The sequence below is a fragment of the Polyergus mexicanus genome, unplaced genomic scaffold (genome assembly GCF_030449975.1).
Source record: "Polyergus mexicanus isolate NDT 795.1 unplaced genomic scaffold, iyPolMexi1.0 SCAF_22, whole genome shotgun sequence".
Taxonomy (NCBI): Eukaryota; Metazoa; Arthropoda; class Insecta; order Hymenoptera; family Formicidae; genus Polyergus; species Polyergus mexicanus.
The window spans coordinates 3,081,980-3,108,193 of record NW_027223342.1 but is presented as its reverse complement, the minus strand read 5'-3'; the positions used below and the strand labels follow the sequence as shown (position 1 = coordinate 3,108,193).

General features: G+C 43.7%; 1 protein-coding gene across 1 annotated transcript in view; it reads right to left on the bottom strand.

Moving 5' to 3' along the window:
* Nucleotides 1–21,830, bottom strand: part of LOC138942368 (protein lozenge) — a 38,428-nt gene extending 16,598 nt beyond the window's left edge. The window contains exons 1-4 of the mRNA XM_070312556.1: nt 20,793–21,830; nt 20,326–20,556; nt 13,854–13,967; nt 7,196–7,507 (exon numbers count right to left, since the gene is read on the bottom strand). Coding sequence (XP_070168657.1) covers nt 7,196–7,507; nt 13,854–13,967; nt 20,326–20,556; nt 20,793–21,051 — 916 coding nt within the window. The 5' untranslated portion in view covers nt 21,052–21,830. The remainder of the gene's footprint in view (nt 1–7,195; nt 7,508–13,853; nt 13,968–20,325; nt 20,557–20,792) is intronic.
* Nucleotides 21,831–26,214: the final 4,384 nt, after the last annotated feature.

Below are 26,214 nucleotides of genomic sequence, written 5' to 3'. Positions count from 1 at the left end.
TAGGATTAATCGCGAGCAAGACTACGAGATCGGCGCGGGTTTCGAAAGATGTTTGAAAATGCGACGAAAAAATAGAAACCTAAAAACATGAATATTTTAGGATTAACGAGAAAGGGAAGAGGGGGGGGGGGAGGGAGGAGGGACCCCATATCCTCGCGTTAAAAGCGTCCGACTATTCGCCGCAGGTGGACGAGAATTTGCTACGTCGCGCGACCGCCGGATCAAAGATCATCTTCTTCTTCTTCTATTTTTTGGCAAGGAACAGAGTACATCTCCGTTCATGCTGCCAGAGAGCCATCTCAACTTAGTTTACGAGGACGAGAACACTGCGCATGCGCGCCAAAGCAAGACTCCAATTCGTCGAGTCAAATCGAAATGTTATTCAAGCGTAGGTAGGAAACAAATAGGTATTAAATAGATTAATATATGATAAACTAATATAGGTATTGGATAGGATAATATATGATAAACCAATATAGGCATTATATAGGATAATGTGTGAAAACCTCTTTTTGGGTTATATGGAAGGATGGGACCCGAGCGGAATCGAACCTGGAATCTTTCGATTACCAGCCTGCGACTCTACGCCCGGCGCCACGCATCGCCCCAGGATCAAAGATGAATATATACCAAACTGGTAGAATTAAATAGAGAGAAGGGGGGAGGGGGAGCAAGTGGAAGGGGAAGGGGAAGGGGGCTTCTTTAGCCGGATGCGCTCGTTGACTTATCTTTCGTCGGGAAATAACGAGGATCCGAGTTAAAAGGAGCGAGGAAAGGAATCGCCCATCTGCCTCCGCTTATCTGCGGCTTAGTCTTTCGCGCGCCTCTGTTTCCTTGTCGCGTAACGCGAGGAATACGTGAAAACGGAACGGCACGGCTGCCCTGTTTATTATCGCGGTCTGGGCTAAGCGGTCGCCACGGGTTTCCTTAAGCCGTCCGCCAAGTGTGCGCCTGATTGGACGGACACGAAGGATGTTGTACCACCAGGATACGCGATAAACCGGGCAGGCGATAAAGTTCCGCATCGGTCACTGCCGTAGAAGGGATAGGGGAGAAGGATTTCTGAAATTCCACTTTGCGGAAGGCGTCTCAGATAGGATTTCTCTCCGTAGATTCGAGAACGTCCGGAATCTTCGACCATCAGCGTGAACACTTTAGGATGCAAGAGGAAAGATATCTCTTAAATTTCTTGAAAAAAAAAAAAAAAAACGTTTCAAGAACGCAAATGAGTAACAGGACTTTTATGTTTTTATATTTGGTTTTTTTTTTATTTCAAATAAATTTCGCTTTAAGGATAGTCTATTTTAAAAGGTAAAAGAATCGATTTTTTTTTACATTTCTTGAAAATACGATGTCTTAAATTTTATTGAAAAATTCGCAAAATTGACGGAGTTATAATTCTTTGAATATGCGCGAGTCTTTAAATAAGCTTGCAAAGCTTGAAACGCGTTATTCTCAAAAAACACTGTTTTCAAAGCTGATGCGACGGATATCTTGAAAACCAATGAACCAAACAGCTTCAATTTTTTTCTTAAATAAAAAAGAACGCATTTTTAAGAATACTAAATCCAAAATAGAATTAAAAAAATTAATGTTCAATATTTTTCTGACTTTCAATAAATGAATGAATTTCAGCAAAATTAAAATATCTAATTTTAAAACGATACTATTTTGTTATTTTCATTTTCATCTTTTTTTTTTTTTTTTTTAACGAAATTAGATTTAATATCTCATAAATATCCTACGGAATAAAACTAGATCGAATTTATTCATTTCAGACAATTAAACGAGCAGCAACGCGTTACATCGTCAAACTATGCATTTTCGAACACCCTATGCGCCAGATACTCATATTGACAAAAAAAAAAAGCTAAATATCCAAGATCTAAAAATACTAACGTACTGTTTAAACATCAATAAAAAGGTATAAAACGCTAAAAAAAAAAATCAAAATTTTAATTTTCTTCAAAAGAAATGCCTAAAAATTATCAATTTTTTATACTGCTAGAGTAGACTGGGTCATTAATAGAATTCTAAGTTGAGATATTTTTTTTCAAATTATACAGACGCTCGATGTCGAAGATTTTTTTAAAGAAAAATCGATTGCAATTTAACCCTGTGTAAGAGACCTTATATATATATATGATATAAAAAACTATAAGAAACCTAGAATATTCTTTACAACTGCGCAGTTCGCTTTTAACCATGCCATTATCAGATCATTATGCAGCCCTATTAGCATTAAATTTTTTTAAATGCAAAGTGGAAGTGCAGGTATCTGTCATGGACGTGCCTCGTGCATGGTATGCATGATGCATTCGACGTTTCTGATTGGCCGAGACGCCGTTTGTAGCGTGTATTCCGAGGTAAATAAGTACTAGGAGACGCGCAACAACGGTCGTGGAAGTCGACGATGGTGCCGACGGATTTACGAGTTTAATTAAGTTCTGCGGTCGCGTTTGTCATTTTAGCAGGCATCGAAGACTCGTTGGCCACGCTTCGAACTTCGCCTTCCTGCGGGAAGTACGAATTGCAAAGAAGAAAAGTTCACGTCGCCGTTTCTCAAGCTGCGCCGGCAGCTCGACGATCCACTTTTTCTCCATGCGAATCATTCGTCTTCACGCAAACGTTCGATGGCTCGTCGTTCGTTTAACGGTGACGTAAAATGCATAAATTATATCGTATAATACACATTGAGAGAGAAGCAAGAAAATAAACGCTCGGACGCTGCTTCTTAACGCGCCATAGATTGTTTCACATCTCCTATAGACGATTTAGCGCGTACGTTAATAACCTCGTGATAGAGCATGATAGGGGTCGTCATGTTGCGAGGGTGTATCGCGATAGGAGTGTGTGTGACACTTTCCTAATTGCCTCGCAACTTCCTACCCTTTCCCCTGTTTAAGAAAAGCGACCCTTATCCGTCTGTTTCTCGCGGCACTGGTTGACTCTGGATCGGGGAACTTTCGAACAGCACAACTGGACGTAAACTTATGCTTCCTATTGTATTACGAAGACAATATCTTTACAAGATAAAAGTCTTCGTGTTAAAAAAAAAAAAATTACTTTAAATTTATAAATGAAACACACGCGCTTTATTTATGTACAAACTTTAAATATTTATATATATATAGATCTCAAATTTTTTATATATAAAAGTTTTTGTATACAAAAAAATTTGTATATACAATGAGAAAAATTTGTATATAAATTTTTTGTACAAAATTGTGATAAATATGAAAAAGGAATCAAGTTATTTTTCTGTATTCCACAATTTCGAGAGAACACTTTCGACGGTAAAATAAAAATCAAAATTGCGTCTACTGAATTGACGGCAGTCAAATGTCGGTTAAAATGAGATATTGAGGAATTGGACTCGCTACATAATGCGTACACGGATAAGATTGTGCTGTTCTCAAGAACATCGAAATAACGTTTAAGTAAGAGTGCCAGCTGCAGCGAGTAGCGGCAAGGAGGCGTAATAATCTCGTACAAGCACGCACTAGGCCTCCATTAAACCGCGTCGGCAGCATTGTAAGTACCGACGGATAAAGCGCAGGCCGCGGAGGAGGCCGAGGAGTACCGAGAGGGATCCACGGTAGGACAATCAGGTAGGTGGAAAAAAATGCCCGCAGCAGCCAGAAAGGTAGCCGCATTCTTGGTAGCTCGCGGAGGCACGTGGGAATCGCGAGATCGTCCCCCCAGTAGCCCCTCTGCTCTCCCGCGCGGCTCGTCGTCTTTTTGGGTGTATCTTCTAGCTAAAGTACGAGCACATCTCCTGGTAAATAGGTAAAGAGTCGAGATGCTCCGGCCTCTTTGTCTCTTTCTCGCCGGCGAGTAATATCGCCGGCTAAGGGAGAGAGAGACGGTTCCCTTCTTGCTAACTCGCGACAAGCTGCTCCTGGATTCTTCGCGCGCATCTCCGTGGACGAAGATCGCAACGGAGTGAATTACACGCTTCTTAACCCTTAACCATCCGGTAACTGGTATCGTGCAATAAAAATCGCCAGATACGTTTACGCGGCCGAAAAATACGCGAGTCGCGATAGCAAACTGTCTCCATTATCGGGACTCATCGGTACGTTTCCTTCTCTCGTGGCTCTCTTTTTTATTCGTCATTTCTGAATTCTTCAAATTTACGAGATGAAAGGTCAATTAGTGAATTTCTCATCCACTCTTCCCATCCGGTGGATTTTTTAACTCGACCGTTCGTTTATCTTAGCCGGATAAATAACTTCCTTCTCGTAAACCACCATAACGTGCCTTTAGAAACGCAGTTTTCGTCTCTTTCTCCGATAGTGAACCTGTTAGAAGGCGCACTGGATAATCTCTTTCTCTCTCTTTTTCTCTCCTCGGATAGTCTTTCGTCGGAGAGAGGAGAGGAGAAGAATGGTTACGGCGACAAGAACGAAGAAGGACGCGAAGATGAGGAAACGAGAGCCGGCCACTTGGCGTTGCAGCCTGTACGAGTAGACGTAAAGGCAGACAGAAGGAGTCAGCGCAGAATATACAATCAGCATGATTGTTTGACACCCCATAATCAGCGTCCTTACCCCTACCACGCCAGCAACATCGTAGCATCTCTCCGTTCGTTTTACCTCGCCCCCGCCCGCACCTGTCTCCTCCTCTTCCTGATGCCGGCCAGGCAGGCCACTCTTCTCTCCGTGGTCCTTTCACGTTGATACCATCCGAGATCTGCTCCTCTCCTCTCTTCTCTCGTCTCTCCTCTCTTCGCATCACCTCTACGGATATCTACTCTTGGTCCGCTGCCACTGCGCGCGGGGCCTCATTATCCCGATCACGATTCGAAATGAGACCCGGCGGGGCAAGGGAGACGAGAGAGAAATGGACACGGTTATATTATAGGAGACAGAAATGATGCTCGCGCTTCCCTTTTTTCTTCACCCGGAGACCTCCCAATCGACGTAGCGTTTAGCCTTTCGGCAAAGACAACGTATGCAAAAGAAAATGCTGTGTACCTCGCAAAGTATATATACGAGATTGCGATACGTGTAAACGCACAATCGTGGACTTTATTTATAATATTCGAGAAAAATTGTACAAAAACTTTCATTATCCCATTTCATATATCTTATTTTTCTAAGCTACCGAAGCGTAAATTCTATCAACTTTACATTGTTTCGCATGTTTTTATATATTTTTATTCTTATATTTATAAAATAACAGGATTTTTAACGATTTCACTTTTTCTTCTAGCACTTTCCGGCACGTACGCGAGATTTAGAAAGCAATCACGGGAATACAAAGTCACGAGGGGAGTAAAAGGTGAAGAGAAGGAGGAGAGAGATGAGAAGGAGGCGGATAGGTTCGATTCAGTAACGTCGCAAGCGAAGCGAACAGAAGATAAAAGGAAGAGTCGCGCGAGCGAAGGGCAAAAACAACATGGATCCAGCTTCGTATCGATCGAGAAGCAACCGATCGATCCCTGGTATTACGCAGACGTGCACGTGAGTCGTACGTGAGTGCACGTGCATGTCAGAAGTACCGTCGGCAGAGAGATCTGAATTGGGTGAAAAGAGTTATCTCGAGGTAGAGAAGCTGCCAAGAACGAGAAACGGATAGCTCTCTCTTTCTTCTCCTTCGAAGCCGGCGGGAGGAAGAAGATTGCATCCACCAACGCACTTGGTCATTTTGCACTATGGCCGGAGAGTTCAGACGCCCATCGGAACTGCTCATTAGAGACGTGAAGAAGTCGAAAAAAGTGTCGAATGAATGAGCGGTAAATGGAATATCCGCCAAGATTGCATCCATTCATGCGAAGGTGGTGGAAGTGAAATCCAACGTTGGCCATCTGATACTCGGCTCCGAATCTTCGTCGGGCTTGCTTTTTCAAAGTAACTAACCGAGTCGGAGCTCGCGTTCTTTTGGCGAGCTTTTGCGCGGATAAACGAGCTAATTACGATGCAAGTCCATCCACGAGAAGGTGTTTCGAGAGAGTGCTACGAGAAGTCTCGATCCGGAAGGTGACGGAGGACCCGATTGCGCGCATGGTGGGTGAGAAGAGGCGAGGGGGAGCAAGGGTGGTTGCGGAGGAGGATATTAGGGCAAAGAGAAACCGCAACGTAGCTTCAAAGAGGTCTCGCCAGTCAGGGGGCGCGTCTACTTAACTTTGATCAGGTCGAGACCGCTGATGCGAGACGAGCCGCGCAGAAATAAAGTGCCTCGCCTCGACCTTCCCCGCCTTTTTGCATCCTAAATTATCTCGATAGTTCGAAATATCGAAGCTATCCGCAGGGTTCGCGCGTATCGCTGAGGGAAACGGCGTTTTTGCCATCTGAACGAATTTTTGCTGTAGTCGCCGAGACGGTATTTTGAGAGAGAGAGAGAGAGAAAGAGATGACCCTTCATCTTTTTATCGCGAAGGAAAATTTCCGCGGTGAAAAAAAAGCTTTCCCGGAGGAAAACTTACAACGCTTGTAGGCTGGTTCGCGACCGATGACGTTTCTCCACGGAGGAGAAGGACACTTTTTCCTCGTGCTACGGCGACGCAACGGTGCATCGAGAGGGATCGGCGAGAGGGGAGATGGAAACGGCAGGTTGAATGTCGTTATTACGTTGAATTAGAGGGTGCAGAGCCGGAACGAGGTATGAAACTATTACCTCGCGAAACGGCAGAGTTCTCCTCTCTTTTCCCTCCCACCCTTCCCGGAGTCCCCTTCCACAATTTCTCCCCCTTTACCCTTTCGTGACGAAGGGTTGGGTGGGGTTAGCGCGTAGTTTCGAGTCGCTCTTCCACAAGGATGCTGCGCGAGGAGAGTACGAGATGATGATAGCCGCATCACGAATATCTCATCGCGAACCAAAGAAGCAAATAGATCGGTAGATGTATGTTTCTACAATACTTGGCACTTGGTAAAATCTTCGCTATCATACGAACGAGTGCAAAAAAACATTTTTATGAAAAATATATAGGAATATTTTTTTTATAGAAAATTTACTCACGCGATAAACAGATTAAAATACTTTAAATACTTTGAAAACTCACTGTATTGTTAATTAATCTGGAATTCTTCTTTTTTCTTCCTTAAGAAGAAGTATGTGCATCAAGCTTAAACTTGATCAGTTTTATTGTATAAATATTAATGCGTTACGTCTATCATCTCTACGCGTAAAAAAGACGTATCGAACAGACTTATCCACTAAAAACGGGTGAGGCTATAGAATCAGAACTCACCACCGTGTTGAGGACTGCGTTTGTAGCAATCCTGATGAGCAGAGGAGCCGCCGGTAGCCCCGAGGTGTGTACTGGAAGCCGGCGATGCGGTTGGGTCGGTGTTGTTGGGGTTGGTGCAGGCACCGCTAACCGAATTCGCGGTGACATTGTTGCCGATCTGCTGGTCGTGTAAGTGACTGCCACTGTGATGATGATGATGCTTATTCCTCCCGAAAGATTCGAGTTCTCGCAGATGGGACCTGAACGAGGTCGGCGCGTCGAGGAAAGGTCTTTGTCCTAGGCCGAGCGCACGGAATTGCTGATGCTGCTGCCCTGAAGAAGAAAAATTATTCGAATTGATACGAATTGTACTGATTGTTTGCAATCTTGAGTTGCTCAAATATGTCATCTACTCGTACTGCAAAGTTCTTAACTATTTTTTCTTTTAAATTTAAATTATTTCGCGAGATAGTTGCAGAGAAAATTCTGAAAAATACGTGTCGAACTTTCTTAAACGTCTTTTGAATTTTTTCACGTGGCTTTTGAGCTTTGCAGCGATGCAAACACGCGGATTCTCCAAATCGGGGAGATTGACTAGCGCGCGCGTCTACGTCATTAGACCAATAAGGCGAGATAATGAAGAAACTCGACCTCTCTTCCCTTGATAGACTTCAATAGCATTCCTCGCATATCCGAAGTCCCATGGATAGACAGAATCTCTAGCCAAGTATAGCGGCGTACACATAACGTGGGCACTCCGATTCCCTATTACGTCGGATCCTGATACACATTACCACACACACACACACACACACACAATGCACATGATTCGTGCATGTGCACGAACCCGGGCGCTTACATAATCATCGGAGACCGCATGGACGACATACATTATCATAAGGCAACGCAGTCTAATAAAAATTAAAATAAGAATCACGTCCAACGCATGCGGATTTATTTCATTCAACGCGTATCTCTTGACACTCGGTCGAAAGCCGATTCTCGCAATACTTTCGATATTTACGTACTGATATCTCCGGTGAAAGAATGACAACAGAAATTCTGGATTCCAGATTATTATCGGTAGGTAGCAAAAGTGGCACATTTGCCCTTTCCCCCCTTCCCTTTCCCGCTTCTCTCCTTCTTTCTCTCTTTTTCAACGGATGTGAACTGACATGGAGGAGAAGCCAAAAGAATGGGAGTCTAGGCGCAAATTGTTATTCCTCGGGAGAGTAGAAAGAGAAGAAAAGGAAGATGAGACGGAGCGCGAAGGAAGAAGGATAGAGAGAGAGAGAGAGAGAGAGAGAGAGAGAGAAAGAGAGCGAGATGAAGAAAGAAGAAGAGACACCTCCGGCCACGAGGGCGAACGACAAATAAAGTTCGACCGCAAACTGCACGAAATTGTCGGCTAGCCCAGATGGTCAGCTCCAGTGCTCTGACCGATACCTACAAGATTATTCCCTGCTACCGACTACCGACGAGCGGCCCGCGCCAGGAGATACTACGCGAAGGGGCCCGTGTAAAAGGGGACCCCGCGCGGATCCCACGACTCCTCACGTACCGGACGCCAATAATGCCCCAAATGTACGGAGCGTTACGCGGCAATGGGTCCGTTCCGTTGAAACGGTGGACGCGAAAATTTTTTTTCCACAAAAGCGAATTCTTTCGAGAAAAATTTCAAATAGAGAAATGACGCGACGAACATTGCATTACGCTAGGATTTTACGTGTTTTACATTTATAATTACGATAAACAAAAATGTAATGCTGGTATAAAACACCTTCATCAATCGCCTTTCTGGCTTCTAAAGTACGGATAAGCGGAGAGCGAGTGTGTGTGTGTGTGTGTGTGTGTAAGAGAGAGAGAGAGAGAGAGAGAGAGAAGGCGGGATGCAGAGAGCAATAATTCCAATCTCTCTCTGCGGCACGAGCAGTGGGCTTATCTAATCAAAATGTGGCGGCCGTCGAGAGAACGGAAACAGCGCGGCTTTTTCCTCCTCTCTAATAGCGAGGACCGATCCCTCCCTCCGCCCGTCTTACGTTCTCCTTGACGCCAGCGCGGCGTTTCGTACAAAATTTTATTCGCATCCATTCCCCTTTTCTCTTTCTCTTTCATTCCTCGAAGCTAGAGCAATTTCGCAGTATCCATTCTGCTCTTCCTTCCCCCTCCCCCCCCCCCCCGCATCCCTCTTCCCGTATACATCCGCTTGCGATTTCAGATCGTCGCGACGATAATCGCGAGTAATTTTTCCAGCTAGCGTATACCATTCACGAGCGTATCCTCGAGCCGGAAGCTACGCGAGATCTGCCACTTCTCTCGACGCCGCTTTATCAGGAGGTGGTCTTTAATCGGACCTTTCGGTCGCCGATAGAGCCTTCCTCTGACCGGTGTCCGGGATCAAGAGTCGGCCACGAGGGAATCCAATCGCGAAGTAGCCCGGTTCAATTTTAACATTTTGATTGACAACTCACCGACCGTCGAAATTGCTTTCGTATGGTTCCTTTCGTCGCTATCGGTTTTCTCGAAAACTGCGTTTAAGAGAGATGTCGGATTGGGGACGGACGAGCGATTTTGCAGAGAGATGAAGAACGGGGGGGAGGGGGGGAGGGGGAAAGAAATACATCGATTGACATCAACGGATCGGCTCGCGAAGCGAAATTCGGATCTCGCGACTTTCTCGAAGTGAAACGTCAAACGTCGTTTATCATTAAGCGAAAATACGAGGGGAGAGGCAAAGAAATCTATTGTCGACGACACGTGGGACGACGTATTAAAACGGGAAATCATTTCGCGAATATATGTACGGCGTACCTTACTAATAGATGACATTCCAAATACGGAGCAATTACGGAACGAAGCAAATTCAATTTCGACCTTTGACTGACAGCACCCATCCATCGATATCGTTCCGCTCGCTTGCATTTCGATGATTTTGGGGCCACGGTGACGGACGAGAGCGGCCACTTTGTTTCACGTGCGCGTCTCTCTTTCTCCGTTTATCCGTTTTACCGCGCTCGATTCATTCTGCGTTACGCGAACTCCGCTGGCATTTCCGTTATTGGTAACCGACAAATTACTCAGGCACTGCTTCGTCGCGATCCGTCTAACGGAAAAGGTCAAAGTTGTCACCTTGCGTTTCATCATCTTTCCCGATATAACGATTTAAACATGGGTCATATTAAGAGAAACATCTCTAAATGTTTTTTTTTTTCTAGAGTGTTTATTCAAATATTTAAAAAAAAAATCTCCGATCTTTCAGATATTCTTATTCCACGTAAAGAGAATAATTTTGAAGATTTTTTTGCAACTTTCTAAAATAAATTTTTTTTTTATCGAATGCATTTTTTTCTAACGCTCTTCATATATGAAGAAAGAACACAGAGCGACTTAAGTTCCAAATGTTAGATTTTCGAATGTATTAAAAAAGCTGAATAACTTTCGTAAGATTAACATTCTTCACTTGCATAACCTTTTCATTTTTTTTATTGCTACAAATTACAATAAAGAATATATACTGTATATTCAATATTTTGTTAAGACATTAAATATATACAAAAAAAAACATATATATATATATATATATATACATATATATTTATTTTGTATATAATAAACTTTAAATATTATATTTTAATATTCATAACTTGAATTATCGTTAACTGCTTATACGAGCAAAATTATCAAAGAGAGAATGTTTCAAAAGATTCTCTGAATCCCAATAAAATTTCATGAGAATTCCCTGATTTTTCCAAGTACAAAAGAAATCCCCGAGAATTTCAGGTTTTCCATATTTTTCCAAGGAGTGGACACTCTATTCTCATATAAAATTCATATGCTGGATTCATTGCTGTTCTTCGAGGAAACGAAAAGGCTCGCTATTCTAAACCCTTTCGCGCGTGGTTCGACGATATAGCGAATTACGGAAATTGCCCGATTACTGGCCATGGCATATACACACACACACACGCGCGCGCGCGCATACACATACACGGTGAAGCGCGGAGGGATGATTTCCGATAACAAAAAGCTTGCGATTATGCACGCAATAATGAGAGCCGGCAGGTGTCTGCGGGGCGTCGCGCATTGTTGGCAGGACAATGAAAACGCTGCCCGGTTGTTTTGCTCGAACGCCGGTTGCGCTGCATAGATTGTCTCCCCGGATGCCGTGCCGGCCGATGATGAGGCACGCAATCGGCGATGCCAAAAGTCCATGTATGCAATATGTCGTCATGCGTGTTCTATTCCGCGATCAACGCCACGTGACACGCGCGCCTTCGTTTTCGTGTCGTCTCTTTCGATTCGGAAAGGGCCAGTAGGTCGGCGTCTCCGGGTGACGTCCGGCCTATTTTCTAACCGACGATTTAAACGACCGGCTCCACATTTAAAGCGGTCGCCTCTTGTGCCGATTGCGGATTATAAGTGTAGGTTAGGTTAGGTTCTTATACGGCGAGAGTAACGTAAAACGTAGAAAGCATATATTCATTTATGAGCGTGAGATAGAGAAAATATTAGGTGTACAACTTTGCTTCCGCCGTTTTCCTATAGATGGCTATAGCGGTAACTAGTGGTCGAAATAAATAGATCACAGACGTCATGCGATAAACTTGGGCATCTGTCAACATAACCCTGTAGAAACATTAGTCGATTTGTGTCCGCATCATAAAGTTATTCTCGATTGAAAATGTCAGTTTACGAGCCAAATTCTCGTCATTTGCGGGTGGTTTTAATTTTCTGCTTCAATATGAAGAAATCTGCGGCTGAGGCTCATCGAATGCTCTCAAATATTTATGGTGAAGCCGCTGTTAGCGAAAGAACGTGTCGCGAGTGGTTTCAACGCTTCAAGAACGGTGATTTTCACGTCGAAGACCGGCATAGCGGTGGAAGAGAGAAGGTTTTCGAAGATGCGGAATTGGAGGCATTACTTAATGAAGACTCGAGTCAAAGTCGAAAAGAATTGTCACGATCATTGGGAGTGGACAATACTTCGTATCATAAATGTATAACCAGTTTTTTACAATAAAGCCTCGAATTTTGGAAAAAAACGGCGGAAGCAAAGTTGTACACCTAATATTAGACATTAGAATCAAATATTAAATATCAGCAGAAGCAATTTGGAATTATTTTACTTCAAACAAGGAAACGGAATGGATTAATCGTTTCTAATTTTTATTTTTTAATTTTATTATACGTTGATCCATACCGTTCTCTCGTTTGAAGTAAGATAATTCCAAATTGCTCCTCCTGATATTTAATATCTTACTCCTACTCCTAATATTTTTTTCTCTATCGTACGCAGGATCTAATATTTCTGATCATTTATAAATAATGTATCTTTCAATGGATTCACTAAAATTTAGTTTATCAGATTAACGATTAAATATATTGCAATATTTAAAATTGAAAAGAATATTATATAATATTTAATACTTAAAAATAAATAATTAAGCTTGGATAGTTTCAATAGTATATCCGTCAAATATATTGTTCGGTAACTGTATAAGATTATTCGCGAATTATCAATTTGCAAATTATGAAATCGAGCGGTAGCAAAATAAAATCGATCAAACCGGAATCCGAGGTCCATCTTTATCCGAGGGGCAGAAAAAAAAAATCCTCCCCCCTCCCCCTCCCCCCTCGCCCCGTTGAAAGCCGCAAAGATATGGAGACACCGATGTGGATGAATGCGACTTGAAACTTTAACCCCGCCGTTAAGTGCACTTTATGCCAGCTGGAAAATTGACGAGATTCGCGCGTTTTTGCACCTGCTCCGCCCGCTCTCGGACACTATTCACGGGCCCGCGCGAGTCAAGCAGTAAAAACATCAGTAAAATCAATCAATGGCTCGGCCATTGCGAAAAAAATAGCGGGACCCCCGGCGAATGTACAATATATATATATATACGGCGCCCATCAATACTTTATACAACAAATGTGAAACGGCCGCAAAAAACTGCCGTTTTCGCGGTTAAACTCCGCAACGGCTATTAATCTGATATTGAAATAACGACCATTTTTTTTTTTTTTTTTTGTTTTTCCCCCGCCCGCCGCGGGTGCATCCGAAAATAGGTGTCGGGCCGAATAGTCGGGCGCGCACAAGCGCGCGATATCTCCTTTCGTTTCGCGGCGGGGGTGGGTAGGGAGGAGAGGGGGTGGGGAAACGGGGGGGGGGGCACGCAGTCACGAGTTATAAAAGCGAAGGAGGATCGGGAAGGGAGGAAGCGGGGCGGGGATGGGGGCAGCTATCGACTTTTACTGCGTTTCGCGTGATCCTATCAATTTTGGCCGACCGATAATGAGTTCGCCAACAGAATGTTTTAGCAATTTTTTTCGGGGGTTCTCGCGGCGAATTATATATCGTAAGTGAGTTAGCCGAGTATTCGGGGCGCACGAACGCGCGCTTGTAAAAGCATTGTCTCCCCCGCGCGCGCGCGTCTATAGGTACGCGCGTGTATGCGCGCGCGCGCGCGCGCGCGAATAGCTCGACCCGAAACACGCATCGTGCCGCGGATACGCACGTTGACCACTGCATCATCGCGCACCATCTGCACGGTAATGACTACCCATTACCGCGTACGGGGACTTTCGTTGAATTATCGGTACATTTTCGGAGGGAATTCCCGGAACGGCGCGGCGCGTTTTGGATAGATCTCGCGATCGAAGTGTCGCGTGATTCACTTACTCGTTTTCGATCGCGGCTCCCGTGGTCCATCGACGGTTACTTTAATCGCCCTCGTGTAGGTCGCCACTTGGGGCGGCGTTGTCGATACGGTAATGGTGATGCTGAAACTCTTTCCTGCGACAGAGAACAATGAATTATGAATTACATAGATGCGAGGGGTGAATTAAATGTGCGAATATGTAAACGTTCTATACGAGATATTGTATATGTTCTATAAATCTTTTATTTTTATAACATATCAATAAAGAGGGTATAGAATCGCATTTTTACATTTATGAAATAATTCTTCTTTTTTTCGCGTAAAATTACGCGGTCAATTAAAAAATATTATTTTCTGTATCTTTGACTTGGATTTTTTTTTTTTTTAACGAGAAATCGCCTAAGGATTTCTTATGTTTATATTGTTATCGCAAAATAATATGGTTTTTCATGTCTTCGTAAAAGAAAATGGTTGCAATTAAAATTTTTTCTAATTTATGACAAAAACTTTTGATCGTGGATATTCTCCGAAATCAGCTGCAAGAAACAAGAAGAAACCAAGTAATTTACAGGAACAGAAAGAGAGAGAGAGAGAGAGAGAGAGAGAGAGAGAGAGAGAGATAATATTTTTTTATAATTTTTAGTAAATAACTTTTGAACGAGTAAGTGGATCTAAATCGAATATTTATTAGAGTTTTCTTAATATATATGAAAATTTTTATTTTTCTGGCAAATGTTTTTTCCTTGTCGAATTTGTCATAAATACTATAATACGTGATTTTCCATAAGAATCAATACTAACTGTGTAAACGTAAATAATTTCCAAAACGTTAAGAGAATTGTGCCCAGGTTTTGCACAGATACTCGGAGGAATTAAGGAATTAGAACAGTCTACGAAATCTTCATGCTTTTGTCAATATTTTGACACGCGATACGTATATCGTTAAATTCTAATTTATCAAATACTTAAAACAATATATGGACCGTTTATTTTGAAACTGGTGCAAGTCCATTTTCTTTTGTTTCGAGAAAATTAAATGTTAGCAGATCTGACAATTAAAAAATATAGGTTATAATAAATGATAGGTTATATAATTTGATTATATAAATTTCTTTTAGGCGAATTTAACTAAAATAATATATATTTCCAGGCTGCAAATGGACTTACACCACTTTCATAATTAGTCAATTGTAAATATCATTTAATTTCAATTTTGAAATAACAAATATCACTTAAAATATATTTCATATTAATCCAATTTTGTTTATAAATAATAACAAGAAATAAAATAGAATTAGTATTTTTTATTTTGAACGTTAATTATATTTATATATTGTTAAACTTAACACAAGATATTGGTATTATTAATTATTTATGCTCTTCATGTGGCAGTGTTTTGAAATATTCATGATGCACAGGAGGTATATAAGGTAATAGCTGCTGCATATCCTTATATTTTTCGTATGTAATAGGCCTGGCATCGCGATGGAAATTGGACTTACACCACTTTCATAATCAATGGTTACGCAATTTCTTTTACCGGCCAATTTTAAATTGAACAAAGCATTGGCATTTTTTAAGATATTAAATACTAACTAGTTATAAACAAAAAGTTTACACTAAATTAAGCATAAATTACGTCATATCTCATTTTTTTAAACAAAGGACTTACACCGCTTTCAAAATAAACGGTCCATATAAAGATTTAAGTGCACATCTGCTTGTGATCCACCGAGTGCTAACAAAGATACTCGTATTTCTATCTTCGATTAAGTACGACGAGAGCGGAGTTCGATTTATAATTTGCCACTCAAGCAATTACGATCGTCTCTATTAGATCCTAACGGAGCCTCGGTATTCTTAAGCACGTTAAAAGATAATAGAAGAGGAGTGGATGCTCGGGGGTGGAGCGGTCGTCTACATATATCATCGGCGAAGGTCTGCAAGTTGAAGGTCCGGTATATTAATTCCCTCTCCATAAACGTCCGTCGAGAGATTGACTACGCGCTCTTAAACGGCCCATCGCGCGCTAATATGCATTCGGTAATTCGCCGCTCTTTCGCGGCTCTTCCGCTTGAGAGAAGCGTAGGCCAGAGTTGTCTCTTTCGACCAATTGTCCCTCTCCTCGGACCAAGGTGGAGAGGGGGGGTTTTTCTATCGCACGGCCAAGAATTTACCACCGAACACTCTTAGCCTCTCTCTCTCTCTCTCTCTCTCTCTCTCTCTCTCTCTCTCTTCCCCTTTCGTTATTTACGTTCTTCGTGATTGGAAACGGAGAAGTCCGGTTTAACCGTCTCAACCCGGAGACCCGGAGACTGGCCGTCAGGCAGTAGGCGATAACTTGACTGGGAAACGGATTCGTGTACGATGCCATCATCCGTATGATGGCGGCGACCGAAACTCTCACACGGTGTCAGCTTGTCCGATATGACGAACGAAACGAAACACGGTGGCAAGACTGCTGTTTACGCCCCAATAGAGACGATACCTAACACGCGCCGCGGACATGCAATCGTTTGTGTTGGCGTAAATGTCAACGATTTGTAATTGTCTCCCCTTGGTGAATTCAGAGTTCCACCTCGCTCGCTGTGTCTGTCAACATGATAACCGGCATCAAACACCGCCGGCCCCTTCCCCCCCCCCCGCCCGAACCCCCCGACTCCCACCCCCAACCCCCCGCGCGCCACCCCCGGGGAGCTGACTGCAACTGACTGCGGAGCTACATGGCGTTATATCCCAGTTATACCGCGGCTCTCTCCGCACTTCTCTCCGTGATAGAGCCGCCACCGCCGCCGCCATCCCCCGTCGCGCCCCGTTCCCAGGTCCCCGTATCTCTCGCGGACCGTCATTGCCCATCATCGTCGTTCATCTGTCGCGCGCAAAGTTGCGTCGTTTTTCGCGTTTTCGCGAAATAGGACGATACAAAAGATTACGATTCTTCCTCAAGAAGATGCTCGATTCACGATCAGACGTTGCGCGAATGACGGGGTGTATACCGAATAACTTTGTATTTTAATGGGAGTGGGCGGGAGGGGTGGGCGAGGGAAGGAAAAGAATTTAACTTTGGACGAAGGAAGGAAATCGGCGAAATTGGAATAGTGGATGCGAATAAAGGCAAAAGGATTCTCACATATTCGAAGAATTCTGAAGACACGCCGACGTGTCCGGGGTAGAAAACTCCGAGGAGGAGGGGGACGGGGGGAAGGGGGGAGGGGGTCTCGCCAAAGTCGGGAAGGGGTCGGGAAGGTGGCGGCCGATCGGAGTAAAGGGTCGCGCGCGCGTTGTCCTTCCCCCCTACCCCTGCCCCCCTCTCCGCACCCACGTCCCGTACCACCCCCTCGGCAGAGTCCATCGCATTTGGGGCTAATAATGCCGCACAGCCGACTCCCCCGTCACCGGCACCCGGACCTGCGGTTAATACTCGATGATGGGAACGGTCATCTGCAGAGACAGGACCCGGCTTGTGCATTCGCGAACGATGGACGGTCGTCGGTCGGACGGACGGACGGACGGACGGACGGACGGACAGACGGACGGGCGGGCGGGCGGGCGGGAGGTCGAACAGACGGACAGACAAAACCGGGCCACGCGTATGTGGCACCTATATAACGTGCAGCATCATAGCTCGACTACTCACGATTCTCCCGTCTCTCTCTCTCTCTCTCTCTTTCCCTGCATATGTGTGTGTGTGTGTGTGTGTGTGTGTGTGTGTGTGTCGATGCGTTGGCAACACACCGACGATGAGATGAGCGCGCCAGCCTAAACTCGCCCACACACAAGAGCTTGAAACCACTGGAAATCGTCCGTTAATACTCGTGGCGACGCGCGGAGGGGACGAGGTCGCGTAGGGCTAAGCGAGCAGCAAACGTACGGGGTAGAAAGGCTAAGGAGGGACGCGGCAGGGGGATAGGCGAGCGGACGCGCGTCGATGGTAGGGACGGAGCGGAGGTCCCCGAGTCTCCCAACAGGATGTCTCTGCGATTGTCAAATAATTACTATCGGTGGTAATTTCAGCCGTGTCGATATAGACTGCGGTATATTACTAATTATTAGGCACGGGCCGACCCCGGCGATGATGATGGAACGATCGTCGTCGTCGTCGTCGTCGTCGTCGTCGTCGTTGTCGTTTCACCATTCCGGCCCTCTCCGATTCGGCGCTACTATATTCCGTTTCTTTTCCTCTCCATTCACGACGCAGTTTTTTTCGAACGATCCGCTTATGAATATACGTGAGAGGCGATAATTGCCAGGATGGTGAGATCCTCTAATTATACGAAGAGATGTAGCATTCTTTGAAAAAACAACGTCCCACGCGTTGAGATAATAGTACGTTTTAATGAAAGGAAAAATGATCGCGTTTATACCGGCTTGCGGTTATTTCCTTCTTCGCGTAAACTGACTTTAATAGCCGGCTGATTAGAGGTAATAAACCGCGAGGCGTGCGATCGGAGTCGTAATCCTTTCGCGACAACAGAAAACACGTGTAAAAGCAATTGCAATCAGAATATGCGCGTAGGAGAAAATTGCGAAGGTGAGAAAAATGGCGAGAGGGAATATCGAACCTTGACGAAGTCGTTGAAAAATAATCTCGCGATCGCTCTTTTTAATCGAGGATGTAGCGGCCCCGGAATTTTTCGTGGCCTCGCCCGTTTTAAAATCCTCGCTGCAATTTCTTGAATCAGTTCGGCATTCGGCCGATGCGACGCAATTCAATCAAATTAATAAGTCGCGGAAACAAAACCTCCATGATATAGCAGGAGGGCCGGCCGGTTCGCCCGATGATGGTGGTGGCCGGTATCAACACACCGAGGGCGGTTTGGTCAATCGCCGAAATTGAGTATTATGGATTATCGGGGAGAGATTGAAACGACAAAAACACAAACAAAAAAAAAAACTAAAAAAAAAGAGGAAAAAATACGTAACAACGCGAACGAGCCGTAAAATGGACAAAGGGACCGAAGGATTTTCGGCGAGGGAAGTGTCTCTTTCGCTAATTGACTTCGGGGACCTGATGCACCGGGTGCGTCAGGAGAATGAAAATCGCTAACCCTGCTCTTCACGATGAAATCAAATGAAACATAGATGACGCGCTACGGAACGAGCAATCCGGATCCGTTAATTCATAAACGCGCCCTCCGGATCATGGGGGGTGCAAAATGCATTTGTCGGCTTTGGCAAAGCCGTCTACTGATTCGTGAATAATTATTATCGGCCGGGAGATCGATGTTTCGAGAACGCGAACAGGTCCAAGGAATTGCAAATATCAAGATGAATCGTGTGAAGGGGGAAGGTAGGTCGGATCAGCCACGTCAGAAGTTAATAACTCCGATACATCTCGAGATTCATGAATTTCGCATACACGCACACGAAGTATTCATAATCTTCTAAAATATAAAATTAATAATTAATTTATGGCTTAAAAGAAAGATGTGATGTAGAATTAAAATTTTTGTTTTCACAAATTTTTCCGTACGATCGTTACAAAAAGTTAATTCGATACAAGATCATATTTACTGAATTTTGAGATTAAATTATATTTTGCAGGACAAATCTTTATTTTAACTCGTAAATTAATTATCGATTAAATATATTTTAAAGGGCTAAAAGTGCTTTAAATGTGCGTAATGTCAAATTTTTGAATTTAAAGATGTATTAGATTTATTAATTTTTCATATAGCTGTGATCCGTCTAATTCCTCCTTAACAAGAACAAAGACTCGCGAGATCCTATGTTATCCTTCTCGATATATATGCGATATTAAATTTCTATTGCGTTAATTAATTATGAAAATATTTTGCATTAACAATATTCGTCATTGCGGTTTAATTTCTCTCGACGTTGCTTGGCGAGATATTTTTGTTAATAGATATGTGCGCGAAAGAGCCGCAGGGGTTGACAGAAAATTAGGGTGGAAAATTAAACAAGTCAAGAGCATCGATCGAAAGCGTTGCTTGATTTTGGCAAGTCATCCTCTCCGTTCATATCCGTCCATATCCGTCGGATGATTTCTGATTAACGGCCAGTTGTTTCGAATGCTCGGTTGGGGCTTGCGGCAGACATCGAGTAATGACTCTGGGTGGGAGGGGAGGGGGTGGTAGGAGAGCGGCAACTCGCGAATGGGGACGCACGGGGATGGATGAGGGTGGCACGACGACGACGATGATGATGATGATGATGATGATGATGATGATGATGATGATGATGATTACAATAACCGTGATTTTAGAGGGAAATCGCGGCACGCGCTTTCGCTCGTCCTGATACACAACACACTATACAGATTCTCTCGCGTATAGACTTCATATATGACGAAAGATACAATTGTGTTTTCGGGAGAATACAATTGAAACGTTAACACGCCGCTTTCTCAAATATATACACCTTCCTTCTCTTCCTTTACGCGCAAAAAATGTTTTCCTCTTCGGAAAATATTGCGCGTTTGGAAATTTAAGAAGATAAGGAAATAGAAAACGATCGGAGAAGGGAACTCACCTCTACCGCTCCTACCGACGAACCTAAGATCGTTGAACTTGGCGACTTGATTCTTCATCAACGCGGTGGAGTTTCGCAATTCCGCGCAACAGTTCTCGTCATTGCCAGCGCGGACCGTCACCAAAGTTCCGTCGCCAACATCGCCAAGAGCAACTACTTTGAACGCAACTGGAAGCGTCTTGTTGGACCGCCAATGCGTTGGCAGTTGACTGCATAAAAAGTACGGCGATCCTGAAACAAAGATCCCATAGATTTAAAACGATCGCTTAATACAATTTGACGTCAAATTGAAACGCTAACGATTCTAATAGAAGATCGCTATTACATGATCTGCCCAATATTCAATCAACATGACAGGATCAAATCTTTTTAAATGGACATCCCTCTCTCTCTCTCTCTCTCTTTCCTCTATCCTCTCACTTGTTACTCTCTTTCAGTATTTTTATCCGCTCGATGAAAACACCAACCTGTCCTGACCAGTTCTCCAGGATGTTCCGCCTGCGCTTCGCCGACGAGTCTTTCGGTCCACCATAGTTCGCCGACGGCGGCACTCTCGCTCATCTCGCCGCCTCCACCTCCGACGTCGGCGTCGTCTACCTGCTGATACCTGCTGTTTACACCTTGCAGCGGCGCCAGGGATGGACCGCACGGGCCGGCGGTCCCTTCGTGGGATCCAACGGTGCCGTAATTCTCCCCCAAGCCCACGGAACCCACCGGTAGATGCATCCCATCGGCCAGTAGCCGCCCAACGTCGCCCAAGGATGTACTCCCCGATCGGGACGTCGTGATTTTCACTTACGTATTTCGCCGACGAAGGCGACTTCGCGTCCTACCTCTTGCTACCAGCGTGTCCCACGCCGTACGTAATTGATCAGTCGTTCTTCTTCCTCGACGATTGCATCGATTCTCATCGTCGATCGCGAGATCGTCATAGTTACGAGGCGGGAGTCTCGGGATCACCGGTTCCGGTTTTGCCTCGTGATCCGACGCGGCAGCTGTTTTCTCGCAATGTACCGTTGCACTTTCTTACGCGACGCGTGACCGTAGAGAGTTCGCCGATTTAAAGTACATCTATCACTGTCTATCAGCAGTTCATTCAACGCTCGGTTAATAATCGTCAGGTCATCTATCTCTCTTCCTCTCTCTTTCTCGGGACACCCAATCGGCCAGCGGCACTACCTATATCGTTCGATCGACGATCCCTCGATTCCGACAGGTTGTTGCCAACGGATTGTCGACGGTCCAGACGTCCAGATTCCACGAATTCGATAATAACGTCACGCGGCGTTACACTCGGATAAACGGCGCACTTTTCCCGCGTAACATCCACTGACGTTTCCATCGACGGGAGGCCCCGTCATCACGATCGCAATCGACAATCGGTGGGACGACCATCGACTCTCTCGCATCGAACGTCAGTCGCGGTCGGCGGTGCGCGACGTAATGCCGCGCGGACCGCGTGTTCCGCGCGTAAGCGGTCCCGGGACGGCCTAAGCCCCGATGATTCTGGACCCCCGCCGCCGCTTACGCCACCGAACTGACGCCCCCTCGACGGGCAGAAACGGGCTACACGCTCTCTCTCTCCGCCGCTCCCACCACGCGCACGGCACGCCGCCGCCTCTCCTTCCGCCCCCCCACCCCCCACCCCCACCCCTCCCTCACCCTCCCCCCGTTCCACTTTTCGAACTCGCGATCATCGAAGGTGGTGGTGCATCTCGTCGACGTCGTCATCGACGACGACGATGGCATTCTTTCCCCGGCTGTGTCTGGTCGACCCAGTTCGCCAACCTCACGAGCCGGCAGACGTGATACGCATGAGAATAAATAAATTCGCGGGACTTCCCATGCGTCAGCAAGTACGACGCATTCATAATTTTTCTATATGGCGATTGGCGCGTGCGTTAATTTATTCAAGAGCGACTAGTTTTGAAACATCCCCCCGAGATTGTTCCCGGGGATCTAAAAGTTTGAGAGATAGATACATCGCGATCCGAGATGCATCGATTGAAAAATTAGTTGGTCGAGATTGGCGATTATCAGGGCGCTGCTCACGGCCACATCACGGCGACGATAAGAGACAAAATACCGACGAAATTCTCGACGTTATCGCGCGATTTCCCACAATGGCCCAGCCTCCCGATAACCGCGATACGATGGTCCAGCCTTCGGGCAAGATTCTTCCCCTCCTTTCTTCGCCGAGTGGAAATCCGCGATGTGGGTTGGGTGGGGAGGGGGGGGCGGGGCGGAGGGGAGGGTTTAGAAAACGCGTCATGCGATTGCGATATAGTCTAATAATAAATCTCCCATTACGCGTATCCATAATGTAATTTAGCAATATATGAAGATGTAATTTATTATGATTTTTATGCTTATGTATAGTACTTATTAAAATACTCTTTAATAGTATATTTGTAATATATGGTATTTATTATATTTATTATTATACTATAGTATTATACAAGTTATATATGAATAGTGTACAGTTTTTGATATAATATTTATTAAAATATTATTCGTGGTCAATATTTATATAACAGCATTTATAATAGTATTTAATATAGTACTTGTAATACTTATAATATTAAATGTTATAATATTTAATAATATTTATTAAAACAATATTTTTTATTTTTGTGATTAAAGGAAAATTTTCTAAGAGCGCTGGGGCGGGACCAAGAAGGCTCGCTATTGGTTTACGAATCAAGGAAGATTTTGTGCGAGGGAGATAAATTTGTTCGTTGCCTTTGCCATGTTTTGTCAACTGATTTCCTTTGGTTTCCGCAAAATCTCAGCGGCACAGCATCCCATCACAAGCAATGGCAAGGCGTAACAAGTGTCCGCGTGACGTCACTCGGCTTTCTGGAGGCGGAGCTTCTCGTTGGGGAAGCAGATGGAGGGGTCCGATTCTCCCGCATCGTGCATCGCTCGCCCCACCCGTGCGATTTTCTTCCTTCGCACCTCTACCCGCGCTACCCATCTCTTCTTCCTTCCCTCCATCCCTTTACCTTCCCCGTGAAAGCTTTGGATCTCGATGCCTCTTGCCGGAGCGCACGCTGGACCAAGCGAATGGTACTCTTTAACAAAAAGGAGATCGGCCATGGTTGCATAAATTAAATACAACCCATGATCTTTTCGAAGAAACCCCTGGCGGGATTTCGCTCAAAATTCTACGAATCACGTAGTTTGCTGTCTAAACAATTGGACAATCTCACATTACGTCAAAGATGGCGAAAATTTTATAAAATATTTATACAAGTTTTTCTATTTCTCCATATAAATTGTTAAGAAATTCATCCGTCATGTGTGCTACAGTTCATTATTGGACAACACGGAAAATCTAGGAAACGTCGTAATTTTTCAGATTTTTATACGACCCTCTGCTTTTAGAACAGTATTCCACGAAAAATTCTGAATCGCGGTCACGTGATGCTACTGTTTATTGCACTGTGGTTTATTGAAGCGTAATCGAGAAGGTAGATGCGGTTTGTCGCGTTCGCAAGATATAGGTGATTAACTTCTTGGGACTGCTCCTTGTATGGGGGTGAATTTACCGATCGCTCGCCTATCCGCATCGCGAAAACATTCGGAATCGCCGCAAAAATCGACACTACGATCAATCGCGAAACCGCAACCGCTATGACCGCATTATTTGTATGTTACGCAAGTACCAATAAGTATGGGACCAAGAATTAAGATATTACGTCTCTCAAACTTTTTCTTACGATTCTGGGTAATAACGCATTGATTTTAATCATATGTGTGCTTGTATGCAAAACGTACAAACAATTTACACTTTCCCTTGACATAGATGGAATATATTATCAAAAGTAACCCCCTATTTAATATATTAAAACGGACAATCTCGATCTTTTTTTTTTTTTTTTTTGAGAATAATGCTCTCTATGCAGGTATTAGTGTACAACTTTGCTTCCGCCGTTTTCCTATAGATGGCTTTAGCGGTAAGTAGCGGTCGAAATAAATAGATCATAGACGTCATGCGATAAACTTGGGCATCTGTCAACATAACCCCATAGAAACATTAGTCGATTTGCGTCCGCATCATAAAGTTATTCTCGATTGAAAATGTCAGTTTACGAGCCAAATTCTCGTCATTTGCGGAAGGTTTTAATTTTCTGCTTCAATATGAAGAAATCTGCGGCTGAGGCTCATCGAATGCTCTCAAATACTTATAGTGAAGCCGCTATTAGTAAAAGAACGTGTCGCGAATGGTTTCAACGCTTCAAGAACGGTGATTTTCACGTCGAAGACCGGCATAGCGATGGAAGAGAGAAGGTTTTCGAAGATGCAGAATTGGAGGCATTACTTAATGAAGACTCGAGTCAAAGTCAAAAAGAATTGGCACGATCATTGGGAATGGACAATACTTTGAATCATAAATGTATAACCAATTTTTTACAATAAAGCCTCGAATTTCGGAAAAAAACGGCGGAAGCAAAGTTGTACACCTAATACTAAATATTGTTCTTTATAACGATAATTATTCTTTAGGTTCTTGTGCAAATTAAAGGTCAGTTTGGACGATGTTTGATCTAACAAAAATATCAGTAGGACATTATTCAACCGGTTCCAGATTATGTCCGACAGTTGCGTTAGGCAGTACGAGATAATTGACAGCAGGCGACCAAACTAAATAGAAAGATCTTTTGACGCTTTTTATTATCAACGCGACGATATCGCTCTGAGCCACTTCCAGCGCCACCGGAAAAGCTCACAAAGACCGCTATATCTTTGACTGTTTTCTTAGAAAAAAAAGTGTCGATTTACATAAAGTGTATTATTCGATAGATATGTTATATATATATGTCGTTTAACAATCGCGCAAATTTCTTTTTCATCTATTTTTTGCTAAATAAAGAAACTCACTCTCGTGGAAGGATTCAATTTTTGATTATCAAAATAAAATATAGTTTTGCTATTAATAATAATATTGATAATTAAATCTTCCCTTATGATTTAATCTTTGATAATTACCACTTTATATAAAAAAAAAGAACTCTTTGTTTTTAATATAACTTTAATTGTATAATAATATAACGTTTTTAATGCAATATTGAGACAATTATACATTATAATAGTAATGCAATCTAGAAGGATATATTTTATAATACGTTTTTCGCTACAAGATTTTTAACGATAAAGGAGAAGTTTTCGTTTTCTCTGGACAAAGGCAGAGTGTCGCTAGGCGTAAGTTAATTTGCTTTCTACGCGAAAGCCGAGCTAATGAACTATAAATAAGGGAGGCATACTTGTGCCAAGTGGACAGCCGCACTTACTGACCCTACGTAATTAAAATCCCGTCCTAAATCAGGACTAGGGATGCGATTAGACGAGGATCGTTCCTGTTCCGTCAGCTTACGAGCAAATCCACCGTGGCCCTTACATACTTGAGCTCTCATCTCCCTCAGTTCTTACGTGCGCATGTATATTTGCAACGGTAAACTTTATTACGAACATAAAGCTTTTGGAAATCTGTTTAAAAAGAAGTACAGATGAATTTGAAATATAGAAGTTTGCGAATGCAGTTATATAAGTCATATTAAAATAGTTTTACAACTAAATACATAATGTGGAGTCGTAAAGAATTATTAATAATAAATAAATATATATATATATTAGGTGTACAACTTTGCTTCCGCTGTTTTTTTTCCGAAATTCGAAGCTTTATTGTAAAAAACTGGTTATACATTTATGATTCAAAGTATTGTCCACTCCCAATGATCGTGCCAATTCTTTTCGACTTTGACTCGAGTCTTCATTAAGTAATGCCTCCAATTCTGCATCTTCGAAAACCTTCTCTCTTCCACCGCTATGCCGGTCTTCGACGTGAAAATCACCGTTCTTGAAGCGTTGAAACCACTCGCGACACGT